The sequence below is a fragment of the Akebia trifoliata genome, chromosome 11, assembly GCF_017979445.1.
Source record: "Akebia trifoliata isolate Shusen 1 chromosome 11, ASM1797944v1, whole genome shotgun sequence".
Taxonomy (NCBI): Eukaryota; Viridiplantae; Streptophyta; class Magnoliopsida; order Ranunculales; family Lardizabalaceae; genus Akebia; species Akebia trifoliata.
In genome coordinates, this window is record NC_141385.1 from 43,966,632 (window position 1) to 43,991,941 (window position 25,310).

At 33.9% G+C, this 25,310-nt stretch overlaps 2 protein-coding genes across 18 annotated transcripts; one reads left to right on the top strand and one right to left on the bottom strand.

Moving 5' to 3' along the window:
* Positions 1 to 129: 129 nt before the first annotated feature.
* On the bottom strand, positions 130 to 6,869 carry LOC147391920 ((1S)-1,7-diacetoxy-luvungin A aldo-keto reductase-like). 16 transcript variants are annotated; one of them, XM_086459203.1, is made up of 7 exons: positions 6,183 to 6,869; positions 4,563 to 4,666; positions 2,966 to 4,293; positions 2,822 to 2,887; positions 2,365 to 2,421; positions 1,793 to 1,903; positions 139 to 771 (listed from the first exon to the last, which is right to left on the bottom strand). In XM_086459203.1, the coding sequence occupies exons 3-6, from the start codon at positions 3,098 to 3,100 to the stop codon at positions 1,838 to 1,840; spliced, it is 324 nt and encodes a 107-aa protein (XP_086315329.1). In that variant the 5' UTR covers positions 3,101 to 4,293; positions 4,563 to 4,666; positions 6,183 to 6,869; the 3' UTR covers positions 139 to 771; positions 1,793 to 1,837. The 16 variants fall into 16 exon arrangements, 15 of the variants coding, with proteins under 15 accessions (XP_086315342.1, XP_086315341.1, XP_086315340.1 ...); XM_086459202.1 differs by having other exon boundaries at positions 6,174 to 6,869; XR_015182977.1 differs by lacking the exon at positions 6,183 to 6,869 and having other exon boundaries at positions 130 to 601; positions 735 to 771; positions 2,966 to 6,144.
* A 7,676-nt stretch (positions 6,870 to 14,545) lies between these two features.
* Positions 14,546 to 20,038, top strand: LOC147391921 (putative disease resistance protein RGA4). Of its 2 annotated transcripts, XR_015182670.1 has the most exons (3): positions 14,546 to 17,993; positions 18,964 to 19,032; positions 19,800 to 20,038. XR_015182670.1 is itself a non-coding variant. In XM_086458050.1 (2 exons), the coding sequence occupies exons 1-2, from the start codon at positions 14,742 to 14,744 to the stop codon at positions 19,809 to 19,811; spliced, it is 3,264 nt and encodes a 1,087-aa protein (XP_086314176.1). In that variant the 5' UTR covers positions 14,546 to 14,741; the 3' UTR covers positions 19,812 to 20,038. The 2 variants fall into 2 exon arrangements, 1 of the variants encoding a protein (XP_086314176.1); XM_086458050.1 differs by lacking the exon at positions 18,964 to 19,032.
* Positions 20,039 to 25,310: the final 5,272 nt, after the last annotated feature.

Sequence of the window (25,310 nt, forward strand, 5' to 3'; positions counted from 1 at the left end):
ATTATATATCCTGCAAAAATAATATATGAAGACAGAATTTGTATCCACTACTGTAATTTGTTTTCATATATATATATATATATATATATATATATATATATATATACATTTAACCTGTGTCCAACCTGTACAGATTGAAAACTTTAAAATAAATAATATAAGAGAGTTGCTATTGCCACACTAACTTTTATTAATCCTGCACTAATACATAAGTAAATCACCAAAAATACCCCGAACTATTTCTAGTGTCATACCTTGGATCTCATCCTCACTATTCACACAATCTAAACTGCATAAATTGCTCTTTAATTGATTTCTGAAAGCACTTATAAACCCAAAAAGCACTTCTCTAAACAAGGTCACCAAACAATAGATATCACAATTGTGACAAACCTCGATTGATTTCCACACACACATCAATGTTCATCAATTTCCACACACATCCATATTCATCAATTTCCACACACATACACATAAATCCACTAAAGCAGATGATCTAAAAGCTTACCAAAAGGAGTGCATCAATGAAATAGCTGTAAATTGTATCAAGAGGACGCATATTGTAATCCGCTAGAGTACAAATAGCAACCAGATTGATCATCTACAACACAACAAACCACATTAACAAGATATGACAGATCGAGAGAACTAGTGGGACAAGTGAGTGAGTGTGCATTTGTGTATGTGTGACTATGTTCCTAACTAAATCGACAATGTGTATTTCTTATCTTTACATTTGGAAGGGGAAGGGTTTCCAAGAATTGTGACCAGCTGCACAACAAACCCAAAGCAAAAAAAATATCAGAAAATCCATCTTTTGTAGTCTCCTTTTTGTAAATTTAAAACTGCTCACATCAATACTCAAATACTTAAAATTACAATGTACAAGAACTCAATAGCAGGCAAAGCTGTTTCTTCTCTAAGAAATTTGACAAAACCATTATTGCATAACTTCAAGGATACAACTTTGAATTTTGTTAATCTATCCGATTGTGACCATGTAGTCAAAGTTAATCATAGCCCCTACTATACTCATCAAAGCCTTAGCAAAAACAATTGCGTTGACCAATGTAGTATTGAATCAAGATGACATTGAAAAACCATGAATAAGCTAATATAGATGTCTAGAAAGAAACCAAGTGTACAAGCAAAGTAGAACACATCTTAACGTGAATTGTGAGTATAATGTTAATCACATCAAGCATTTAGTTTACTTATTTATTAGTATTAAAATCCTTGAGAGAAAGTGGTTAACCTCTAAGTACAAATCAATGGCTCCACTAAGTTGGCTGTATAACCAAGGTAGTGGTCAAGTGGTCCCCTATTAAAGCCTTTCGGCTCATTCACTTTCATGATTCAAGATTGCAAGAAAAGGTACGAACCACAAATCATGTTTATTTACTTCACGACACTGCTGCCCTTTCCAATTGAATCGATTAGAATAAGAGTTTTGAGAAGAAAAAAAGGATGTATAGTTTAAGATGGTTAAATTTCATATAAAATGAAAACCCCAAGAGAAGACTAGACATTGACATTCTCCATCCTTTTTTCTCTTGTTTTTTACAACATAAAGTCCGCCATTTCCATACAAAGTATATGCCCCCAGTAAAGAGAAAAAGAATAAAACCACACCTACCATTGCCAAAAAAGAAGAGAATTTCCATCTTTTATGCTAGTTATCGAGAATCAGAAATCTAAAATTAGTTATTTTTGATGGTTGAGAAGTGAAGTAGTGAGAGCAGATATGAACACACGGGCAAACGAATTTGTGAACTTTGAAATGTAGACGTACCTTAAAAACACCATTGATGTTCCAACCGCCTACGAGGAAAGTGCATCATGTTCTCTTAGATCCTAGCAGTATTTCCAACATCTTACGATGATCTCCATCATAGTACTTTGGCTGAAAATTAAAGACAGATTCACATATTATAGCATGAATCCTAGAGACAAGAACAATGATGATTTTTTTCTGTGCTAACGTGAACCAATTCTAAAGGACCATAGATATACTTAGGGAGGAAACACAGGCACCATGCGCAACTAGTATTTTCCATGAGTTCCATGTCTGAAATGCATCTCAAAGAAGCATGGGTGGTTAGGCATCATTCACACAGTGTTGAATGTTTTTACAGGTTCACGGAAGTCATTCAAGTTCAGTTATTTTATTCTATAAAGATTTAACTAATTTCTACAAGACAACTAGTAAGAACATTAACCCTTCATCTTGAAGTACTCCAAAGAATCAGAAATGAGGGCCCTTTTACAAGGTTACTAATCTTTATGTAAAATTTCCAATGAATTCACTTCTCCCTTGGTGCTTCTACAGGAAAAATTAAAAGAGGCCAGGTGTTCTTGAAGTACCTGAGTCCGTAGTTTGAACTCTGCGGCAAGATCTTCTAGTGGAACACACTTCTGTTTCTGCAATGTCATACAAAAACAGTTAGCAATGCAATTTCTGTTTATTGACTCTTCATATAATAGCCTCATCACACTTCTCATCCATTCCTCATCCTGAAATATTTTCTACTTTATCCATGCATTTGAGATGTCAGACAGTGACCCATAAATATTGATACAAAGACATACCTGTCCAGTTTATTTGGTACAACAGGCGATACACTTCAGAATTTATACATTTTTTTTTGGTAGGTAAACAAAACATAAAGTAAATAAATGTTTAAATATTAAAAACACCAATTTAACAAGCTGGACAGTCCAGAATTTTTTGAAACCACTAGACTGTAGCATTTTACACTTTCCTAAGAAGCCATGGGCATGGTGGATTCCTTGGCCCTCCAAGAGGTAAATAAGCACTCACAATGATCTTGTGCTCTCCACAAAACTCTCTCAGCTTCTTCTGCCTACATAATGGATTCATCTCCACCTGCACCAATCACAAGATGATGATGATGATGATGATGATGTATGTGTCGATCATAGTAACCCATGCAATCGATGGTACCTGATTCACTACTGGTGGGACCGATGCATGTTCTACCTGCCGTTCAATCTTTCTACAAGAGAAATTGCTCACACCAATGGACTTACATATCCCCATATCCAAACATTTCTCCATTCCAGCCCATGTTGACTCCATGTCCAACTCTTCAAAGTCTTCTTCATTAGGCACAGCATATGAAGCCCATTCCTTCAATTTGGCTGGCTAGTGTACAAGGTACAATACATTGGTGAAATGCTTTTTGCTTAATGACATTTTCTGCAATTGTTCAGGTCATGCTTTCTAAGCAATTATAAGTGTTTGGATTTGCATTCCTTGTAATTACACATATTTCTTTTACTTTTGTTGAAGGTAATATTTTTATTTCTTTTACAGGACCACTTGGACATTAAGCTAAACTTCTCTAGAATCTACTTGAAAAGAAAGGCTTTGCTAGAATTTTCTCTATGTGACATTGGAACTTGAAGTAGCATTTAATGTGCATTGGGTTGGTTGTTCTTTTACTTAGTTTCTATGTATTTGTAAGTTAAATCAGTGAAATTTCAGCCCAAACCTTAGTACTATCACATAGCCTCATTTTCCTTTAGGGGTGTGTTTTATTACAAGAAAATAGTGTGACAATGCAAACTGTGTGAATCTGTTGTCTTTCACTTTTTTAATCCATGATATTCCTTCAAAATTGCTTCAGATTGAAATAACAGAACCCTTGTCAGATCTCTAAGAGAACCTACTTTAGAATTGAAATCAGGATCCACCAACTTTAGTTTGCATTAGAATTTAGGCTAATTCATTTGAAAATGTATTAAAAGGGAAACTTGTTTAGTGATGAAACAATCTAACTGGTTTAAGCTGACAGTAAACACCACCAGTCCTATGTTATTGAATTTTTGTCAAAGTGATGAAGTGTGTGGGGGACTTGACCTGTTTTCAAAGTGATAACAGGGAAAGCACATAGATAGATCTATTCTGACATTAGAAATTAGTAAGAGATTAATATAATTAAAATCCAAACTTCAAATATAAGTAATTAAAGCCAAGTACATGTTCTAACTTTGTAATATATTGTTTACTAGTTCAATTATATGTCATCTCTATCAACATATACTGATGAGGAAAAGTCTATAAGTGTCATGTAATTAACCTCAAGTTATATATATTCAAGCAAGGCGTAGATTGTTCATGCCAAATCCACCTCCACTCTGAAGATTGGGTTGGCTCTGTTACAGATGGAAAGCAAACATATGCAAGCCCCCATTGCCTAATCCAAGTACAGATTCATATTCCCCTTCATGAACAGCCATTGCAAAGTGAGGCTCATCATCTCACCCTTCCTAAACCCAAAAGAGAATTCCCAATTTTTAGGAACACAAAAAACCCCGTCCTCACCTACTTTGCTAAACCCCACCGAAAAGAATAAATAAAAGAGATGCTTCTTATCATCTATATTGTTCTCTCTTATTTCTCTGCGACATATAGATGAACTAAACAGAAGCCTCTCTATTTTCTTCTTCAGATTTATTTGTTTCTTCTTTTCTGTTATTTGCTTGGGGGGACCATAACATTGTTAAGTTTGCATGAGTTATGCGACATGAAGTGTTACCTTCCCAACTTCCCGTAACCGTGGCTGTTGAATCATGACAGTAGACAGCCACCCACCAATTGCAAGGGATGAAGATGCTTTAGGAAAACACGGGTTTTAAGTGACTAAACAAAAAAAGGACATAATCAATCTCTAAAATGTAATTTTCAAGATTTGTTTGAAAAAATGGGTTAGCATGTGCCAGGAATGTGATTATGACATGATGTCAAGCACGATAAAATCTTAGAAAATATAGTATCCTTGTTACATAGTTTTAAGTGACCAAACAACCCCCTAAAGTCTCTTCATCCATTATCCTATCTTCACCATATACGAATCTATCCTTCCTAAGAGTGACAGAAAACCCAAAATCCACTATTGATTGAATCTCATCGGAAAGAAGAGAAAAGTGAAGGAAGAAGTTCATCTAAAAAGATGAAACCTGTTTGCACTGATCTATATCTATATTTTCATCACTACAAAATCCAATAAAGTTGATATATTTGTATTCCTTGAATAGTATATAATACATTAAATACAAAAATATGTCATTATTTTTGGAGGCGTGAATAAGTTCATACATCAATGAGAGCTCAAAAGCTTGCAACACTAACATAACAGTGTTAGCTCTTTGGGGTGGTCCTACTAGAATCTATTGTTCTTATTGCTACTAGCCCGGTGCATCAAGTTTGTATCTCAAAATGGTAATGCTTTATATCCTTACAAGTGAAGTCTGTTATCTTCTCATACTCGATTTTACTAACATGATACACTTAGTCACCAGTTCATATCTATTACAAAATATAAATAGAAGAACTTGGTATAGTTTTACTCACTTACACTTTTTCATCCTTTCCCACTCACTTACACTCTTTAGTATAGTGCTCCCCTCCCTAGCAGAATCCTTAATAGAAATTGGGATTTTCAGAAAAAAAAAACCCACATTTGAATTTCTATTTTGATCTCATTTACGTAAATCATTCTCACTATGTTCTTCTTTACTATTATTTCATTAGATTTTTGTTTTCTGAAATAGACTAGATTACTAATGCATTATGAAAAATCCTAATGACTCAAATTAAAGCTCTGTTTTCAAGTTCAAACCTACTTATCATAGGTAATTTACTCTGTCCAACACTAGAAAGCTCAACCCCACCCTCCAATACCTGATCACAATACCAAACCAACCCAAATCAGAACCAAGTCTTATGGATCTCCCTCAATGATGGCAGCTCAACCACTTCTAAGAATCCTCCTCATAGGTGGATTCCACACAACAACATTGCCCAACAGTTCACATTAGACCTCACACTTCAAAGAATCGCTACCAAACCACATTAGGTTTGAGCTTAGGGATGCGATTTGAGGGAAAGGATTATTTCATTAGGTTCGTTTGCTATCAATCCAGATAAAAACAACAAAAATCCCTAACAACAAAAGCAATCAATTTGTCACTCATCTACTGATAGATTCATGCTAGATGCATTAACAAAAACATCCAGATCAAGAGCAAAAAATAGATTTAAAAAAAAAATTACGAAAGGTTTTCTTACATTTTCCCTAAAAAGAAAATTATAAAATTGTAAAAGCTATGCAACCACGAGAAACGATGATAAGAAGAGAGTGGCAAACCTTACGAACCTTGATAATGAGTTCGAGAAAAGATTTCTTCTGAGATTGAGATCAAGAGCAAAAGAAGATTGCTTGCTTTTTTTGTTAAAACAAGATCAAAAGAAGATTACCGTTAGGGTTTGGGGTATTAATCTTGAGGGGGTTTCGAGGATTCCTTCTGCGAAAGTACCGTTCGTTGTGCTAGGGTTTCAATTTCTTAGAAAAAGTAGCAGCTTTGCAACCATGAGATCAAGTTCTGACTCTGAAACTTTAGTAAAAAAGGGAGGAGACCGAGTTGTGATTCCGTAAAAAACTGATATTAGATAAGGAGATGATTTAAGAGAATAGGCAACCAAGATCAAAGAGTTACGGTTTGAGTGAGAGCAGAGAGAGAGAGAGGAAGAACTCTTCGTTCTTCAATGGCGTTTCCAACTAGACTGCCTCTATACCTCGTTCTTCAATGGCGTTTCCAACAAAACTGACCCTCTAATAGCCCTCGATTTTGTAGTACAAACACCAACAGATGAGAGAATGAGAGAGAGTGACAGAGACGATGAGGGAAAATGAGAAGGAAGAGGGAAAAAAATTTCGCGCCTGTTATTTCGTTGGGTAAGGTTTCATTTTGAAAGTTTTACAAGCGGATTCTTTTTTCCGCTGGAATTTTATATAGTTATGGCAGCGGATAACTTTATCCGCAACTAAAAACGATTCATAATGTGAGAAATGTTGCATCTATACCTGCGGAAAATATATTCCGCCACTATATTCATTTTTTTAAAAATTGATATAGAGATAAATCGAAGTTTTTCCATTATAAAATTTGACTTTGTAGCTGCGGAAAATTTATTCCGCTGTTATATTCAATTTTTTCCATCGATTTATAGCTGCGGCAAATATATTCCGCCACTATATTCATTTTTTTAAAAATTGATATAGAGATAAATCGAATGTTTTCCATTATAAATTTGACTTTGTAGCTGCGGAAAATTATTCCGCTGTTATATTCAATTTTTTCCATCGATTTATAGCTGCGGAAAATATATTCCGCCACTATATTCATTTTTTTAAAAATTGATAGAGAGATATATCGAATTTTTTATATAAATAAATTTAATTTTTTTAGTGGCGGATGTACTATTCCGCTGCTATGTGTACTTGAATAAGCAAGAAACTATTGAGTGCGAATTTTCTTTGTATGCGGATCCCTATAGCGGCGGATCAAATTATCTGCTGCAAAAAAGTATCTATAGAGGCGGATAAAATAATCCGCTGCAATAAATATACATATAGCGGCGAATAAAATAATCCGCTGCAGTAAATATATACCAGCGGATAAAAGTATCCGCTGTTATAAACCGCTGCTGTAAATCAAAAATGTTGTAGTGTTTACTGTATTTCTTTTTCTTTTTCTTTTATAAGTACTGTATTATTTCTTTTGTTAAAGCTATTTTATGATAATGTAGTTAATTAGTTTATCTGAAATAAAACACAAAGGTCATTTTAAGGGTGTTTCCTTACCAAGGGTCCTTGAGCTCAAATGGATCGGCACTTCACTAGCACTCTCCTTACTAACCTAGTTTATTTGAAATAAAACACAATGGTCCTTTTAAGGATACTATTGTTAGGCATTCTGGCTATGCCCCTTTGCAATGCAAGAAATGACTTGACATTCCAAAGCACTCGAAGGACACATTGTGGCAAGAGATCCAGGTAAATATAAATTAGTATGTGTCATATTTCTAATAATATCATGTTTTTACATTTTGTACTTTTGCAGAATAAGGTCGAAATTGATAATACAAAGAAGAAGTAAGTGATACAATGTATGTCGACGAAGTACATAAATTGGAAGAATGACATAAAGAAAATTTACCAAAAATATGGGATAGATGGGACCAGAGCGGCATGGTAGAGTACGTACCTATAGCCTAGGCCCAACTCTGAGTTCGGTCATTACATCTGCTTCTAGCTCATCTCGTGGTGGAACTTATGTTGAAATGTAGTACCAGTTGAATGAGATGCAAAACACGCTAGTAGAACGTGGTCGACAACATGAGGAGATGATTGTTGAGTTGCAAAACACACAAGTGGATCGCGATCAATAATATGAGAGGATTACTGAGTTACAAATGGACATGGAGATGCATATACAAATGCAAAGAGAAATCCCTAGCCAGGTGTAGGTGCAGAGTCAAGTCCAAGAGCATATAGCCTTATACTTCCGCATCATATTTTCAAATGGTCATCCTCCCAATCAAGGGCCTTGAAAGTCATCTAGATACATTTAATTTCTCCACCTTAGACTTTTTTGCCTACTCATTATTTAACTAATAAATTTTTTTTTTTTTTGTTGTTATAACTAACCCCTTTTTAACTCCGCCAATGTAAAATTAAATATTTTACATTGCCAGTCCCAAGCCCGGATAAAGGAGGAGGGAAAAGATAATGTATTATTTATTTCTAAATAAGGTAATTTTATTGTTCATATAAATTACTGTGCATGCATGATTCTTATGGTTAAAATAAATAGATGCATGTTGTAGTAGATTTGATTGCAAATTAAGATAAATTTAATCTTTGTTTGGGCTTGTTTGTGGTTTTTATTTTGCTTAATTTGATTTTTGATAAATGGGTATAAGCATAAGTTAGATCTTCTCATTTTTTTATTGCCCTTTACATAATCAAGCAGAATGGTCAATGGAGACAAAAGAATGAGCCTTGTTCCTGCTATGTGTTGGTATTTCTCTAATTACCTTGTCACCAATGGCAACAAAGGGATGGTATGAAACTACGAATTTTATTCACTATTCCTCATCATGAGTCATAGGGATAGTACCATTGTCTTTGTTTGGTGATTCATATATCAAAGCGCGTTTATCTCAAATTATTTTTGAAACGTGGGTATCTCTAATTGTTGAGTTTAATCCCACACCGGACACAAATTGTCTTGTCTCTCTCCTTATAAGCTCCTGGGCCTTTCCACTCATTGTCAATTGATTTTGAGTTGGACCCCTAAATTTGTCATGGTATCAGAGCAAACCTTTCTTTCCTCCATGTCACCCAATTCAGACTTCCACGTGTTTTGACCCATGTCTGGCCCAGATGTGCGGGGGTGTGTTGAGTTTAGTCCCACATCAAACACAAATTGCCTTGTCTCTCTCCTTATAAGCTCTCGGGCCTCTCCACTCATTGCCAATTGGTTTTGAGATGGATCATCAAATTTATCATTTATAATCAATGGAATCATCGATAAATTATCAGAAAGATTGTTGATAATGCAAAATCGTTGATATTTTATCAACGAATTCGTAGATTATAAGAATGACGAATTCACTGTAAAAGCATGTTTTAGGAATTAAAATGAACAATGTAACGAAACAAGAATTTCATTATATTCAACGCACGAAATGGAGATTCACCCAATTTCAAAATGATTTGTGTGTTCTAAGTAAAAGTTGGTGTGCCAATGGACATAACCTCCCATCTCAACCGTTTGTTTGATGAAGAGGCTCAAACCAAATGCAGATTCACCATAATTTCTGCTGCTTTTTTATATTTTATTTTATCAATAAGCCTAGTTTTAATGAGTGTTGGGGGGGGTTTTGAACCTAGGTCTCAAGTATCATCACCCAAGACTTAACCAACTAAGCTTGTTGGCACCTACAAAATTTAGTAAAGTATGATCAATCCAACCTATCAAATTTGAACCATAGATATTAAGTAAACTTTTTTTTTTCTTACATCTTTGTCATCATGTTAAATCCTTATTCCCTCTCTCCTTTCTCCCACTTAAATCTACTAAATCTCCTATTTCTTGTCATCAACAACAACGATGAATATTAATGTAATTTCATTTCATCTAACTGTATTATCTATTGACTGTGTTGGGAACAATGAATCTATAAAATTTGTCAAAGCTTCTAATATTCACTGCCATTTATTATTCATGTTTCCATTTTCACTCATTGCATGGCGTGTGCACGGTATTAATACATACATTTTGTCCCATCTAAATCAACTTTACAAACAATAGAAACAATAGTTTGAGAGATAAAATGAGAATACCATTAAAAATAAAAAACATTTAAGAGCTCTCAAAATGACATAAATAAGATATAAAAATATACCAACCGGGGTTGGGCTTGATGGTAAGACTGGGTGTGCTCCCCAGGTCTTGTCTTCGAATCCCCTTCCCACCACCTTGTGTGGCACTTAAATGGGTTTGGGTTAGTCCCCTTAAATCTCGTATGGGGTTGGTCATGCGGGGCCCCCAAGGGAGATTAGTCTGTCACGCTTACGTGAGAGTGTTGATGGGATACTCCCTCGGTTACAAAAAAAAAAAAAAAAAGATATAAAAATAAATGCTATTTTAATCAAAGATAAAGACATAATAGATTGATTTCAAATCATAAAAGACATTCATGTCTCCAAAGAACTACATCAACCCTTCCTGTGTGCCCTTCTAGCTGTAGTGGGTGGAGAATCTTGTAACTGTCATTTCAACTGAAATGACATTAATGGAGGATTAGGCAATGATAACAATTTTTCAAATCTAATCCCAATTTAAATATGCGATTAATGCCTGTAGGTCGTGATTTCCATAATCAGTATGAACATTAATTCCTTGGGAGCCACCTACAAGGGTGCACCCTCACTAATTCCTTGGGAGCCACCTACGAGGGCACACCCTCACTTTCCTGGTTTGTGTGATGTGCGGGCGTCGCACGTGCCCTACGACTAGTTCTTGGATAAGATCATCATCTATGAATTGGGAAAAACCCAAATACGGCTCGATCCATTGTCTATAAGAAAACCCGGTAATTAAAAAAAAAGAGAGAGGAAAGTTGTAACTATTGCACATTTTAATAATCTCTTAGAATATATTTTTAAAACAAAACATAAATTGAGAGAGCTTCTATGGCCACTCTAACTTTTACTAAGAGCACCCTAAGATGTGTGTTATAATTTCATATGAATTGGGTTGCTCTTAGCAAAAGTTGGTGTGGCAATAGAATATCTTTAAACTAATCACCCAATAATAAAGAATCAATCAGAGGGTGTGAATGGATAAGAAGAGACGTCAATTCCCAATTAATGTGCTAAACTTAATTTTGTCTTTCCTTGGATACAACATTGACCAAATGCATTCATTTACCAAAGAATAATGCTGAAGTGACTTCAAAGATTGGACTTTCATCACACCCTAACGTGAAAGTGTATGGGAATCATAGATGTTTCCTGGAGATAAGAGTAAAAACATCTATGATTCTATCCATTTTCACGTCAAGATGTGCGATATGAGTTGGCCTTGTTAATTCATTCCTCATTGGTATTGGGTAATTTAGTATTGGTAAGAATTTATATAAAGACAAGCGGCTTGTAAAATAACTAAAAATTTATAATTATTTTCTTAAATATGTGTTTTAAAAGTTTATATACATAAAATTATAAGCAAATAAAGAGAGAGAAAAAAAATAATAAGATTAACAAAAATAATTATTTTTTATTAATAGTCATAGTTTTCAAGAAAAAAAATTTAAGTTGTAATATAATCATTATATGACAATATATAATTACACTTAAAACAAAACATAAATAACAAAGTAATTATTTATCTAATGAAAATAATCACACATTAATTTTTGATATATAGATAAACAAAAACATACATATTCAAATATGAATTATGACTGTGAAAGAAGCCAAGATAAGAAATATTTTTAAATTATAATCATATTAAGTTCAGATTCGGACAAATCGGGTCGATCCATACCTATGTCTATCCCATTTCGATTTGAGTTGGGCCTTTTTTTTTTTTTTTTTTTTTTATTGTTACTCGAACCCAAGCTAACTATGTTCAAACCTGACCTAAGGTCGGGGTTCAACCTAGTGGGTTTGGGTTTTGCTCGCCCAAGTTGCAGCCCTAATGCCATGCCTAATTTATTAATATACACATTTTTTAATGATACAACATTAACCTCCACAAAACAAATAAGAATTATATATACAATACTAACTCTAAAAATAATGATCTTTCCAAGCTAAGTTCAGGTTCCCACCTACGAGACTTTAATACCATTAACTAATGGGCATTTAAAATAGTACGAACAAACTGCTACAACAATCGAAGTTAGTTTTGACAAAGAGCTTTATGTAAATGGTGAGTTTTCTTTTTTAATATATATTCACAAACGACAAACATCATGTGGGCCCCACCCTTTGCATCTCTCCTCAACCGTTTATATGCCCATCAAACCATGTCCACCAATTTCTATATTCTGCCACGTGTAAAAGAAACTAAGAGGTGTAGGGCCCACACCCACGTCGACAATGGGCCCAACCTTGGATTTATTTGATGGGTAAATCAAGAGTACAGGAGCGCTTGGGTGGGCCTGTACGCGTTAAAGTAATCTGACTTTACACGTTTTGGTGTCCCCTCTTTTTACAAACAATCATTACATAGTCTTGACCATGGTCTTCTTTGAGAGAATTAAAAAAATACCCTATATACCTCATATTTCAAAACTTCTTTCAAAAAAATCTATGTTCTTTCCTCAAGTAAATTTGAAAATTTGACGAATGTTTTCCGTCTCTTATAGAGAAACACGTGCGGTATTTCTTTTCAATTTTTCAAAAATGTGTTCAATTTCATATTTGGCCGAGATCTCTTTGTTAGTTGAGAGAAAAGAGGGATCTACTAAATGGATTATTTAACTAACCCCTAAAAGTCAATAACTTATTAGAAAGAAAACATTCCGCCAGGATCATTAAGTAATTTTCCCATTTTAATTAGGGGTTTCAGCATACCTAGACGCAGAACCATCATATGTTTTCAGAAAAAAAAAATTACTTAAAGTCTCTAATGGAGGGATTTCTTTCTAATTAGTCCCTAAGTATTAGAGCTTCTCCTGATAGTCCACTTAGTTAAAAAATTATTTCTAATCGATTAAATTGAAATTGCCGAGGGTTCACTTTTAAATGTTTTGCCTCTAAATACGTTTGCCATTATCGTTTATATTGGGAGCAAAAAATTGGTCTATAGATGGCACGAGTGCTTTGGAGCAGCAAAACTGTAACCAAACATATACAACAAGATCCCAATGCCCACCAAGCATCAGGAGTTTGAAGTAATCTCCTTTTATGGTCACGTGGCACAATCTTTAAGGCCTACTGATTGATAATACATAACATGATGGTAATTTCTAATCCTTGGATTCAACCAGTAAATTAACCACTCAAATCCAATGGCTAAAAATCACCTATCATGTTGACTTTTGGTGTGCACTGGTAGGGCTGTCAATGGATTGGATCAAACCCAAAATCCAATCTATTTCAATCTAATAACTTTAAATATGGATCTAGAATTTGGATTCCAATAAGGATCCCCAATCCAATAAGGCAGACCCTATTACTATAAGATTAATCTTGGATCAACCATAATCCAATCCAATAAAATATGATAAAAAATAAAAACTATATCAATATTTGAAGTTTATTAAGATTTTATATATCAAAATCGGATTTTATCCAATCCAGATCTGATCCGATTGTATTGGATCATAATATTGAGATTATAATAAAAACCTGATCCTACAGACGTCCAATCTGGTATTTGATTGATTTCACATCGGATCCTTATCAAAAACGATTTGGTAAATATTTGAGATGTGTACTGCCGTGGTAATTTAGAGATCTCTCTTTCATGAGTTGTTAAATTTTTTTTTTAAATATAACTTGTTATTAATAATGTTTTAAAAATTATTTTTAAACTTTTAATTAAATAAAACTAATAAAAGGGCTTTAAGGTTATTTCATGACCTGATTTTGGTCATTTCCCAATCGATTGGACTCCACGACTTTTAACTTTTAAAACTATGGTCTTAGTCTTCACTCTTGACCAAAAAAATTGAGATTTTAATAATTAAAACTTCTATTGGCACCCCAAATTTTACTTGTTACATTCCAATTATTAAAATTATTTATCGTATACAACTAAACCTAACACGCTATTTAAAATTAGAACTAACAACATTTCCACATCAAGATGTTCTCTTAATACACTAATAAATTAAAATTGTCCACAGAGAAAAAGAAATACCACTAAGAACAACAATCCTAAGAAAGAACGTCAACCAACGTGAATCATCAATTCTCCAACAACTTAATAATGATGATGTTGTTGTTGTTGTTGTGCTCTTCTCTCATTAATTTTTTTATACTAAAGGACAAAAATATCAGACCTATCTCTCTCCTAAAGTGAGAATTCTACTATCATTCAACTTATTTAATTAAATTAAATTGTAATAAGTAAAATCTGGAGTGCCAATAGAATTGCTCTCAATAATTGATGGTACTATACCATATCCCATCACCACCTCAATTATTGAGGTGTTACTTTCCTTCATCGTTCAGTAAGCACATGCATCCCTCCCAAAAGAAGTCAAAAGCTGTTGCTGCTGCTCTCTCTTTCTTTCTTCTTCTTCTTCAACATTATCAGTTGCAACTTGCTATCTGTTTGTTCTTCTTCTTCTTAAACATCATCAGTTGCCACTTGCTATCTGTTTGAGAGATTCCTTAAAAAGATACATAATGATGAACATGGCAGAATCTGCTGCATCTGCTTTCCTAAAACCTGTATTTCAGCTGCTTCGCTCAAAAATTGTAACAGAGTTTGGATTGGTATGGGGTGTTAAGGACGAGTTGGACAAACTCTCGAGTTACTTGTCAGCAATTCAATCCGTTCTTCAGGATGCCGAGGAAAAGCAAATCCAATCGAACCAGGTGAGAGATTGGATGAGAAAGCTTAAAGATGTCGCTTGGGATGCCGAAGACGTCTTGGACGAGTTTGCAACCGAAGCTTTACGATCTAAACTATTGGAGGAAGATGAAAATCAAACTAGTAAGTTGAAGCAGGTATACAATTCCTTCTTTTCATGTTTGGGTTTAAAATCACTTTATGAAGATGAAAATCAAACTAGTAAGTGGAAGCAGGTATGCAATTCCTTCTTTTCATGTTTGGGTTTAAAGTCACTTTATGAACATGAAAATCGTTTGGCTTTAAAATCACTTCAATTTCGACGTGAGATAAGTCATAAGATAAAGGTCATCAATGAGAATTTAGAAAGGATTGCAAAAGAAAGGAATGATCTTCATCTTCGTGATGGAGGCTCGCAGCTACCAGAAGTGATCAGGAAGAAACCGGAAACCATCTCCTTGGTGCATGAATCAGATGTTCTCGCTAGAGAAAATGATAAGGAGATGTTAATAAATCTGTTGGTATCTGATGGGTCTGTTTCAAAGGAGCTCTCTGTTATTCCCATAGTCGGTATGGGTGGAGTCGGTAAGACAACCCTTGCTCAGCTTATTTACAACGACGAAAACGTTAAGAAGCATTTCGAACTACGAGGATGGGTTTGTGTGTCCGATGATTTTGATTTGAAAAGACTGTCGAAGGCAATCATAGAGAATATTTCCGAGGAATCATCTAATTATGAGGAATTGACCTCACTTACTGAAAAAATTCAGAAAATAGTGAGTGGGAAGAAATTTCTTCTTGTATTAGATGATCTATGGAATGAAGATCGCAACCATTGGGAAATCCTAAGAGCTCCCTTGCGATGTGGAGCAAAGGGGAGTAAAATTATTGTCACTACAAGAAGTGAAAAAGTTTCTCAGATCATGGGCCCTATTCCTCATTATTCCTTGAAACTTTTGTCAGATGAAGTTTGTTTGTTATTGCTGGGAAAATGGGCATTTCCAACTGAGGGTACCTGGGATGAACATCAAGATTTGGTTGCGGTTGGCAAGGAAATTGCTAAAAAGTGTGGGGGTTTGCCTTTAGCTGTCAAGACACTCGGAGGACTCTTACAAGGTACAAAAGAAGAAACGAAATGGAATGACATTTTGAGGAGTGAAATATGGAAATTACCACAAGGAGGAAAATATGATATCTTACCTGCTCTGAGATTGAGTTATCATCATTTGCCTTCACATCTAAAGCAGTGCTTCTTGTATTGTAGCATATTTCCCAAGGATTATGAATTTGACAAGGATAAATTAGTTAAATTGTGGATGGCGGAAGGTTTTATTACATCCGAAGTGGGGCAAAGGGCAATGGAAGATGTGGGTAGTGATTACTTTGATGATTTGTTATGGAGGTCATTCTTTCAGTATGAGAAAAACGATTGGCGTGGCAGATTGAGGTACAAGATGCATGATCTGATTCATGATCTAGCAGAGTCACTTTCGGAAGGTGAATGTTTTAGAAAGGAGGATGACAAATTAAATCATTTTTCTGAAAAGGCTCGGTATTCTTTATGCATCACTCATAAAGAAAATGATCTAACAATCTTTGAGCCGTATCTTCAATGCAAAAGGCTACACACTCTACTAGTATCCAAGAGAGCAGCTGGAACTATAAGTTTCCCCACTAATCTATTCCAGCAAATAAAATTCCTCCATGTCTTGGATTTGAGTTATACAGAAATCACAGAGTTGCCTGATTCAATTGGCAATTTGAAACACCTACGATACCTTGATCTCTCTAATACCAAGGTACAAAGATTACCTGAATCAGTGAGCAGCCTTCATAATCTGCAGACATTAGATCTTAGTCAGTGTACTGAATTGGTTGAGTTACCAAAGGACACAAGAAACTTGATTAACCTACGACATCTTATCCTCCAGGGGGCCTATAAAATTAGTTCGATACCAAAGGGAATTGGGGGATTAACATGTCTACGAACACTGTCACGTTTCATTGTTGGTAAAGAGAATGGGCATGAGATAGGACAGTTGATGAAATTGATTAACCTCAGAGGTCGATTGCGGATTTCAGGGCTTAAAAATGTGGTCAATGCGAAAGAGGCCATATTGAAGAATAAAGAATACATTGAGGAACTGAATCTTTCATGGAAGCGGCGGGGTGGTGATGATGATGCTGTGGATCCAAGTGTTGCGGAAGAAGTACTTGAAAGGCTCCAACCTCACCATAATCTCAAAATCCTAAGAATCATTACTTACAATGGTGAAAGATTTCCGAGCTGGATAGGGGATCCTTCATTCTCCAAACTGGTGGATGTTACTTTATTCTATTGTACATCATGCCAAACCCTCCCTCCTCTCTGGCAACTACCTTCCCTCAGGAAACTAAATCTAGAAGGTGGTGGTTTTATTGTTGATGGCATCATGTTTACGAAGGTTGTTTTTCCATCATTGGAAGAACTTTCTATCGATTCATTCCCAAATTTAGTAGAATGGAGAGGTGGCACTGAAGAAGAAAAAGAAGAAGAAGATTGTTTCCCTTGTCTTGGTAAACTTCATATTAATCACTGTGAGAGTTTGATTGCTCTTCCAAGATTTTTAACATCTGTTCGCGAGTTAAGTTTGGTGCACTGCAATGAGAAGATATTAAGCTCTCTGTCTTACTTCACCTCTCTTTCCTCCTTGACAATTAACTCTTTTGAAAATCTAAAGGTAATACCCAATGGGTTTTTCAAGAACCTAAAAGCACTCAAAGATCTTAGCATTGCTGAGTGTAAGGAGTTGGTATCATTGGTAGAGGATGATGAAGAAGACTACAAATACCTAGTAACTCTTCGACGAATGTCTATTTGGGGACTTCCTAAACTCACATTCTTGCCAGATGGATTGAAAAACCTCATCTCCCTTAAAAATTTGAATATATCAGGTTGTCAAAGACTCGCGACCTTGCCAAAGGAGGGACTGCCCACCACGCTTCAAAATCTCTACATTCACAAATGTCCATTGCTAGCGGAACAATGTAAAAAGCAGAGTGGGGAATATTGGCCCAAGATATCATACATCCCCAACTTAGACACGGTACGCTATTTTTTTTTTTTTTTTAATACACTAAAATACCCCAAGCACCCCTTAATTATCTATGCACATTAACGGACAGTAGGGTCAAAATCACAATTTTAACTTATAACTTTTAATTCTTTTCTTTTTCTTTATAAAAAAAAAAAAAAAAAACCACTTATTTTTCAAAATCACTTTTTATCGAATTTACAAATAGTTTGTAACATTTATTATCCTTGTGAATAATATGATTTTGTAACTTGCCAAACTCAGCTCCAAACTGGATGGAACCAACTTGTGGATTCATAATGAAAATGCCCCTAGCTAGGTTACAAACTTAACCAACTTATTCCACTATCATTATATTTTTAAGGAAAACAAAAAATAAATATTTTATTTATTTTAAGATATTAAGAAAGATTTTTTAGATATTACAATTTAATATATTTTTTACTTGATTTGGTGGATGTTCAGGTCAAATTAGAGTTTTAAGATTGTGGTTCAAACCATTCTTTTTGAAACCATATTTTTCTTTCTTAATTACTCCTGGATCAACTTGTGGAGATAATGAAAAACCAGATCTGAACTTTTTCGCAATAATTTTGATTTTTTATTTATTTATTTTTTAATTAAATTATAACACTTTCCATTCTTCAACTTTTCAAATTCCAAATTCAAACTTTTGATTTATACAAAGAATGGTTATAGTCAAGATTTGCCTGTATCATTAATCTTTTAATTTTTCTAGTAATCATATGTCATTAGCTACACTGGAAGCCATGGTTTAAAATATCGAAACATATCGGTGGATATGTATTGATATCAGCCAAAACCTATATGAAACATTGACAACAAAAGAATGAATTTTTTGGGAGTGTATTGATTTGTATCAAATGTATCGGCCGATATCGTATTGGTTATTTCATTAACTTCACATTCAATCGATACAATATTTTAAACATTTCTGGAAGCTAATAATTTTCTTTTTCAGAAATTTTAATGATATTCACGATATACAAAGATGTTTTCTTCAAGTGCTGGTGCAAGTGGTTCTCAACAGGTATGGTTGAAAATACAGATTTGACATAGTGTGAAGTTGTAACCTTAGTTTTGAAACTTGTTGAGTTGACTAGAGTTGACTCGATCAATGAGATTTCAAGGTGACTCAGGGGGGACTCAATAGAAATTGTTCTCCGATTCAACTCATCTGAGTCAAGTTGCTCGTCATCAACTTGACTCAATGAACATCCAAGTCAAGTTTTAAAACTAAGGCTATAACAAGCAATGTTATCAACGCTATATTGGACAAAAAAAATTTGTATTGGTTGGGCAACTGTGGCATCCGAGTTCAATTTTTGGCGATCAATTCATATTTATTAGAAATTGAAAAAGATTGTGCAAATTTTAATCATAAATTTTATCTTCATTTAAGCACCTAAAATATGACATTAAATATATATTAAAGGATCATTCGTTGATGAAATCATATTTTCTTTTCCAAATTCTTATTTGGAAAAGAGAATTTAGAATTTTATAAATTTAAAATGATTCACTTGGACTAGTGGTTGAACAAATCAATAGTTCTTTAAAAAGTTACGGTTCTATTTGAACCAGACCGACTTCACTGAAGTTGATCCATTTGTTCAAACCAGTTCCTAAAACACTAGGAACTAATTTTGGTAACAAGTTGAGTTCTAAATTGGATGGTTCTACCATCGAGTCAATATTACCCATTAAATTTAATATGATAGATGATTCATAAGTAGGTTATGAGGTTCTCAATTGTTATAATTTTGGTAATTAATTGATTACCTTTGAATTCTACAGGTTGTCATCTGAAGGGACTCTTCAAGCGTGGAACTTCTGATTTCAAATCCCTGTGTATGAGACCTGTTAATGTTCTTATTAGTTTTTTATTTTTTATTTTTTATTTTGATGAGATCTAGAGGTTGGATGAAAACTTATCAAGAACATTTATGGTACTAGTGTTGTACTTGGTCTTAATTTATAGGTTGTTATGTATGAGCAGTGTTTGGAGTATACCAACATGAATTACATTTGTTTAATGTTTTGGATTTCTTTGATGATTATGTTTTGTGTTCCTTATAAATTGAACAATTCAAAGTTATCACTACAGGAAAATTAATTTTTAGCGATACTTTGGTTATTCTGCGTTGAAATGTAAGTTATCATACTTTTGATGTAGATTGTTATATGGTGGTAGTGTCGGGTTTGTAGCTAACAAGCTAGAGGGTTCAGGTCGGTATCACCACTTTGTACCAAAATCGGAAAGAAGGCTTGGTCATGTTGAAGGAGATTCTCTTGTACCCCGTGCTTTAGTTTTGCACTGTTGTGTTCCTATGTTATTTTGGTTATGTTATTGTGATTCTCAATATTGTTTTTGATAGATAAATTCTAGTTATCTAGTCTAACACAAAAAATGTCAAAGACAATAAACACAATGCATATTTTATCTCTGTATTTTTTTTCCTTTTTGTTTGTTTGTGATGCTTTTGCAATATTACTTATTTTATTTGTTATTTGAAAACAGTAAATTAGGATACTCTATTATCATCATCATCCATGCCTTGCACCAAAACAATAAATTAATTTACTGTATTTCTTTTATAAGTACTGTATTATTTCTTTTGTTAAAGCTATTTTATGATAATGTAGTTAATTAGTTTATCAGAAATAAAACACAAAAGTCATTTTAAATGGGTTTCCTTAGTCAGAATGTAACATTTAAACTTTGATATTCTCTTACCAAGGGTCCTTGAGCTGAAATGGATCAGCACATCACTAACACTCTCCTTACTAACCTAGTTTATCTGAAATAAAACGTCAGGGTCATTTTAAGGGGACTATTGTTAGGCATTCTGACTACGCCCCTTTGCAATGCAAGAAATGGCTTTGACATTCCATAGCACTCGAAGGACGCACTATGGCAAGAGATCCAGGTAAATTTAAATTAATATGTTTGTCATTTTTCTAATAATATCATATTTTTACATATTTTTTTAAATTGTGTGCTTTTGCAGAATAAGGTCAAAATTGATGATTCAAAGAAGAAGTATGTGATGCAACGCATGTCAACGAGGTACAAAGATTGGAAGAATGACATAAAAAAGATTTACTGAAAATATGAGACAGATAGGACCAAAGTGGCATGGTAGAGTACGTACCTATGGCCTAAGCCCGACGTCGAGTTCGATCTTTACATCTACTTCTAGCTCATCTCGTAGTGGTACTTATGTTGAGATGTAGTAGTGCCAATTGAATGAGATGCAAAACACGCTAGTAGAACGTGATCAACAACATGAGAAGATGATTGTTGAGTTGCAAAATAAGCAAGTGGAACGTGATCGACAACATGAGAGCATTATTGAGCTACAAATGGACAGGGAGATGTAGCTGTAGATGCATATACAAATGCAAAGAGAGAGCTTTAGCCAGGTGCAGGCGCAGGTGCAGAGTCAAGTCCAAGAGCATATAGCCCTATACTTCCACATCATGTTTCCTAATGGTCATCCACCCAATCAAGAGCCTTGAAAGTCATCTAAATACCTTTAATTTCTCCACCCTAGATTTTTTTACCTACTCATTATTTAACTAATAATTGTTTTTTTGTTACTAACCCCTTTTTAACTCCGCCAATGTAAAATTAATATTTTACATCGCCGGTCCCAAGCCCGGATAAAGGAGGAGGGAAAAGATAAGGTATTGTTTATTTCTAAATAAGGTAATTTTATCGTTCATATAAATTACTGTGCATGCATGATTCTTATAGTTAAAATAAATAGAAGCATATTGTAGTAGATTTGATTGCAAATTAAGAGAAATTTAATCTTTGTTTGGGTTTGTTTATGGTTTTTATTTTGCTTAATTTGATTTCTGATAAATGGGTATAAGCATAAGTTAGATCTGCTCATTTTTTACTGCCCTTTACATAATCAAGCAGAATGGTTGATGGAGACAGAAGAATGAGCCTTGTTCCTGTTGTGTGTTGGTATTTCTTTGATTACCTTGCCACCAATAAAAACAAAGAGATGGTGAGTATTTTATTCACTGTTCATCGTCATGAATCATAGGGATGGTACCATTGTCTTTGTTGGTGATTCATATATCAAGACGTGCTTATCTCAAATTATTTTTGGAACGTGGGTATCTCTAATTATTGAATTTAATCCCACATTGGACACAAATTGCCTTGTCTCTCTCCTTATAAGCTACTGGGCCTTTCCACTCATTGTCAATTGATTTTGAGTTGGACCCCGAAATTTGTCATGATATTATAATGGGCCTTTTTTCCTTCTTGTCACCTAGTTCAAATCTCCACGTGTTTTGGCCCATGTCTGCCCCACATGCTCGGCGGCGTGTTGAGTTTAGTCCCACATCGGACACATATTGTCTTGTCTCTCTCCCTACAAGCTCTTGGGCCTTTCCATTCATTGCCAATTGGTTTTGAGTTGGATCCTCAAATTTATCATTTATAATCAATGAAATAGTCGATAAATTACCAGAGAGATTGTTGATAATGCAAAATTATTGGTATTTTATCAACAAATTCGTAGATTATAAAAATGATGAATTCAGTGTAAAAGCATGTTTTGGGAATTAAAATGAATAATGTATCAAAACATGAATTTCATTATATTCAATGCACGAAACGGAGATTTACCCAATTTCAAAACGATTGGTGTGTTCTAAGTAAAAGTTGGTGTGACAATGGAAATAACATCCCATCTCATCCGTTTGTTTGATGAAGAGGCTCAAACCAAATGCAGGTTTGCTATGAATCCTACATGTCTCCCAGGGATCCATTTCATTTGGGGTATTTAAAAAAAAAGACCTATGTTGTTTTTTTTATATTTTATTTTTCATTTGGGGTATTTAAAAACAAGTCCCTATGTAGTTTTTTTTATATTTTATTTTATCGATAAACCTATTTTTAATAAGTGTTGGTGGGTTTTGAACCCAGGTCTCTGGTATCATCATCCAAGACTTAACTAACTAAGCTTGTTGGCACCTGCAAAATTTAGTAAATTATGATCAATCCGACCTATCAGATTCAAACCACAGATATTAAGTAATTTTTCTTACGTCTTTGTCATCATGTTAAACCCTTATTCCCTCTTTCTTTTCTCCCACTTAAATCTACTAAATCTCCTCTTTCTGGTCATCAACAACAATGATAATATTAATGTAATTTCATTTAATCTAACTGTATTATCTATTGATTGTGTTGGGAACAATGAATTTATAAAGTTCGTCCAAGCTTATTATTCGTGTTTTCATTTCTCACTCATTGCATCGTGCGTGCACCATACTAATACATACATTTTGTCCCATCTAAATCAACTTTACTTGCCATCTAAATCTACTTTACTAACAATGGAAACAATAATTGATGGATAGAATGAGAATACCATTGAAAATAAAAAAAAAAACATTTAAGAGTTCTCAAAATGACATAAAGAAGATATTAAAAAAAAATGTCATTTTAATCAAAGACAAAGATATAATACATTAATTTCAAATCATAACAGACATTTATGTCTCCAAAGAACTACATGAGCCCTTCTAGCTGTAGTGGGTGGAGAATCTTTTATCTGTCATATTGACTGAAATGATAAAATCTTTCGAATCAAAGGTGGTGAGTTCCATACCCAGTATGATCAGTAATTCCTTGGGAGCAACCTCACTTTCCTGGTGAAAAGCCCAATCCTCTGTCTACAAGAAAATCCGGTAGGAAAAATAAAGAAGAAGAGGAAAGTTGTAACAATTGCACATTTAAATAATAACTCTTATAATACATTTTAAAAATAAAACATAAACTGAGAGAGCTTCTATGGCCACACTAACTTTTACTAAGAGCACCCTAAGATGTGTGTTAATTACCAATAATTTCATATGAATTGGAGTGCTCTTAACAAAAGTTGGTGTGGCAATAGAATATCTTTAAACTAATCATAATAAAGAATCAATAGAGGGTGTGAAGGGATAAGAAAAGCAGTCAATTCCCAATTAATATGCTAAACTTAACTTTGTCTTTCCTTGGGTGCAACATTGATCAAATGCATTCATTTATGAAAGAATAATGCTGGAGTGACCTCACATCACACCTTGACATGAAAGCGCGTGGGAACCATAGAATTTTACAATTGTTTTTCTTAAATATGTATTTTAAAAGTTTAAATACATAAAATCATAAGCAAATAAAGAGAGAAGAAAAATAATAAGATCAACTTAAATAAATATTTTATTATTAATAGTCGTAATTTTCAAGGAAAAAAAATTAAGTTGTAATATAATCATTGTATGACAATGTATAATTACACTTAAAACAAAACATTACTAACAAAGTAATTATTTATCTAATGAAAATAATCACTCATTAGTTTTGATATATAGATAAATAAAAACATATATATTCAAATATGAATTATGAGTGTGAAAAAAGTCAAGATAAGAAATATTTTTAAATTATAATCATATTAAGTTCAGGTTCGGATAAATAGGGTTGACCCATACCAATGCTTATTCTCATTTCGATTTGAGTCGAGCTTTTTTTTTTTTTTTTTCTGTTACTCGAACCCAAGCTAACTATGTCTAGATCTGACCCAAGGTCGGGTTCAACCTAGTTCTTTAAAAAAATTAGTTCTATTTGAACCAAACCAACTTCATTGAAGTTGACCCATTTGTTCAAACATGTTCGTAAAACACTAAGAACCAATTTTGGAAACAAGTTGAGTTCTACATTGGATAGTTATACCATGGAGTCAAAATTACCCATTAAATCTAATATGATAGATGATTCATAAGTAGGTTATGAGGTTTGCAATTCTTATAATTTTGGTAATTAATTGATTCCCTTTGAATTCTACAGGTTGTCATCTAAAGGGACTCTTCAAGAAGTACAAATGGGTAGAACTTCTGATTTCAAATCTCTGTGTATGGGAGCTGTTATGTTCTTATTAGTTTTATTTATTTTATTTTGACGAGATCTAGAGGTTGGATAAAAATTAATTAAGAACATTTATGGTACTTGTGGTACTTTAAAGGTTGTTATGTATGAGTAGTGTTTTGAGTAAACCAACATGAATTACATTTGTTTAATGTTTTGTATTTCTTTAATGATTATGTTTTGTGTTCCTTATAAATTGAACAACTCAAAGTTGTGGATGGTACCACTGTTTTTGTTTGGTGATTCATATATCAAGGGGGCTATCTCAAATTATTTTTGGAAGGTGGGTATCTCTAATATTTATCAACACTTGGTGGTGTATCGCTAAATCATCATATTTCTTTTTTGCTCAATAAATAAAAGTTAGGGTG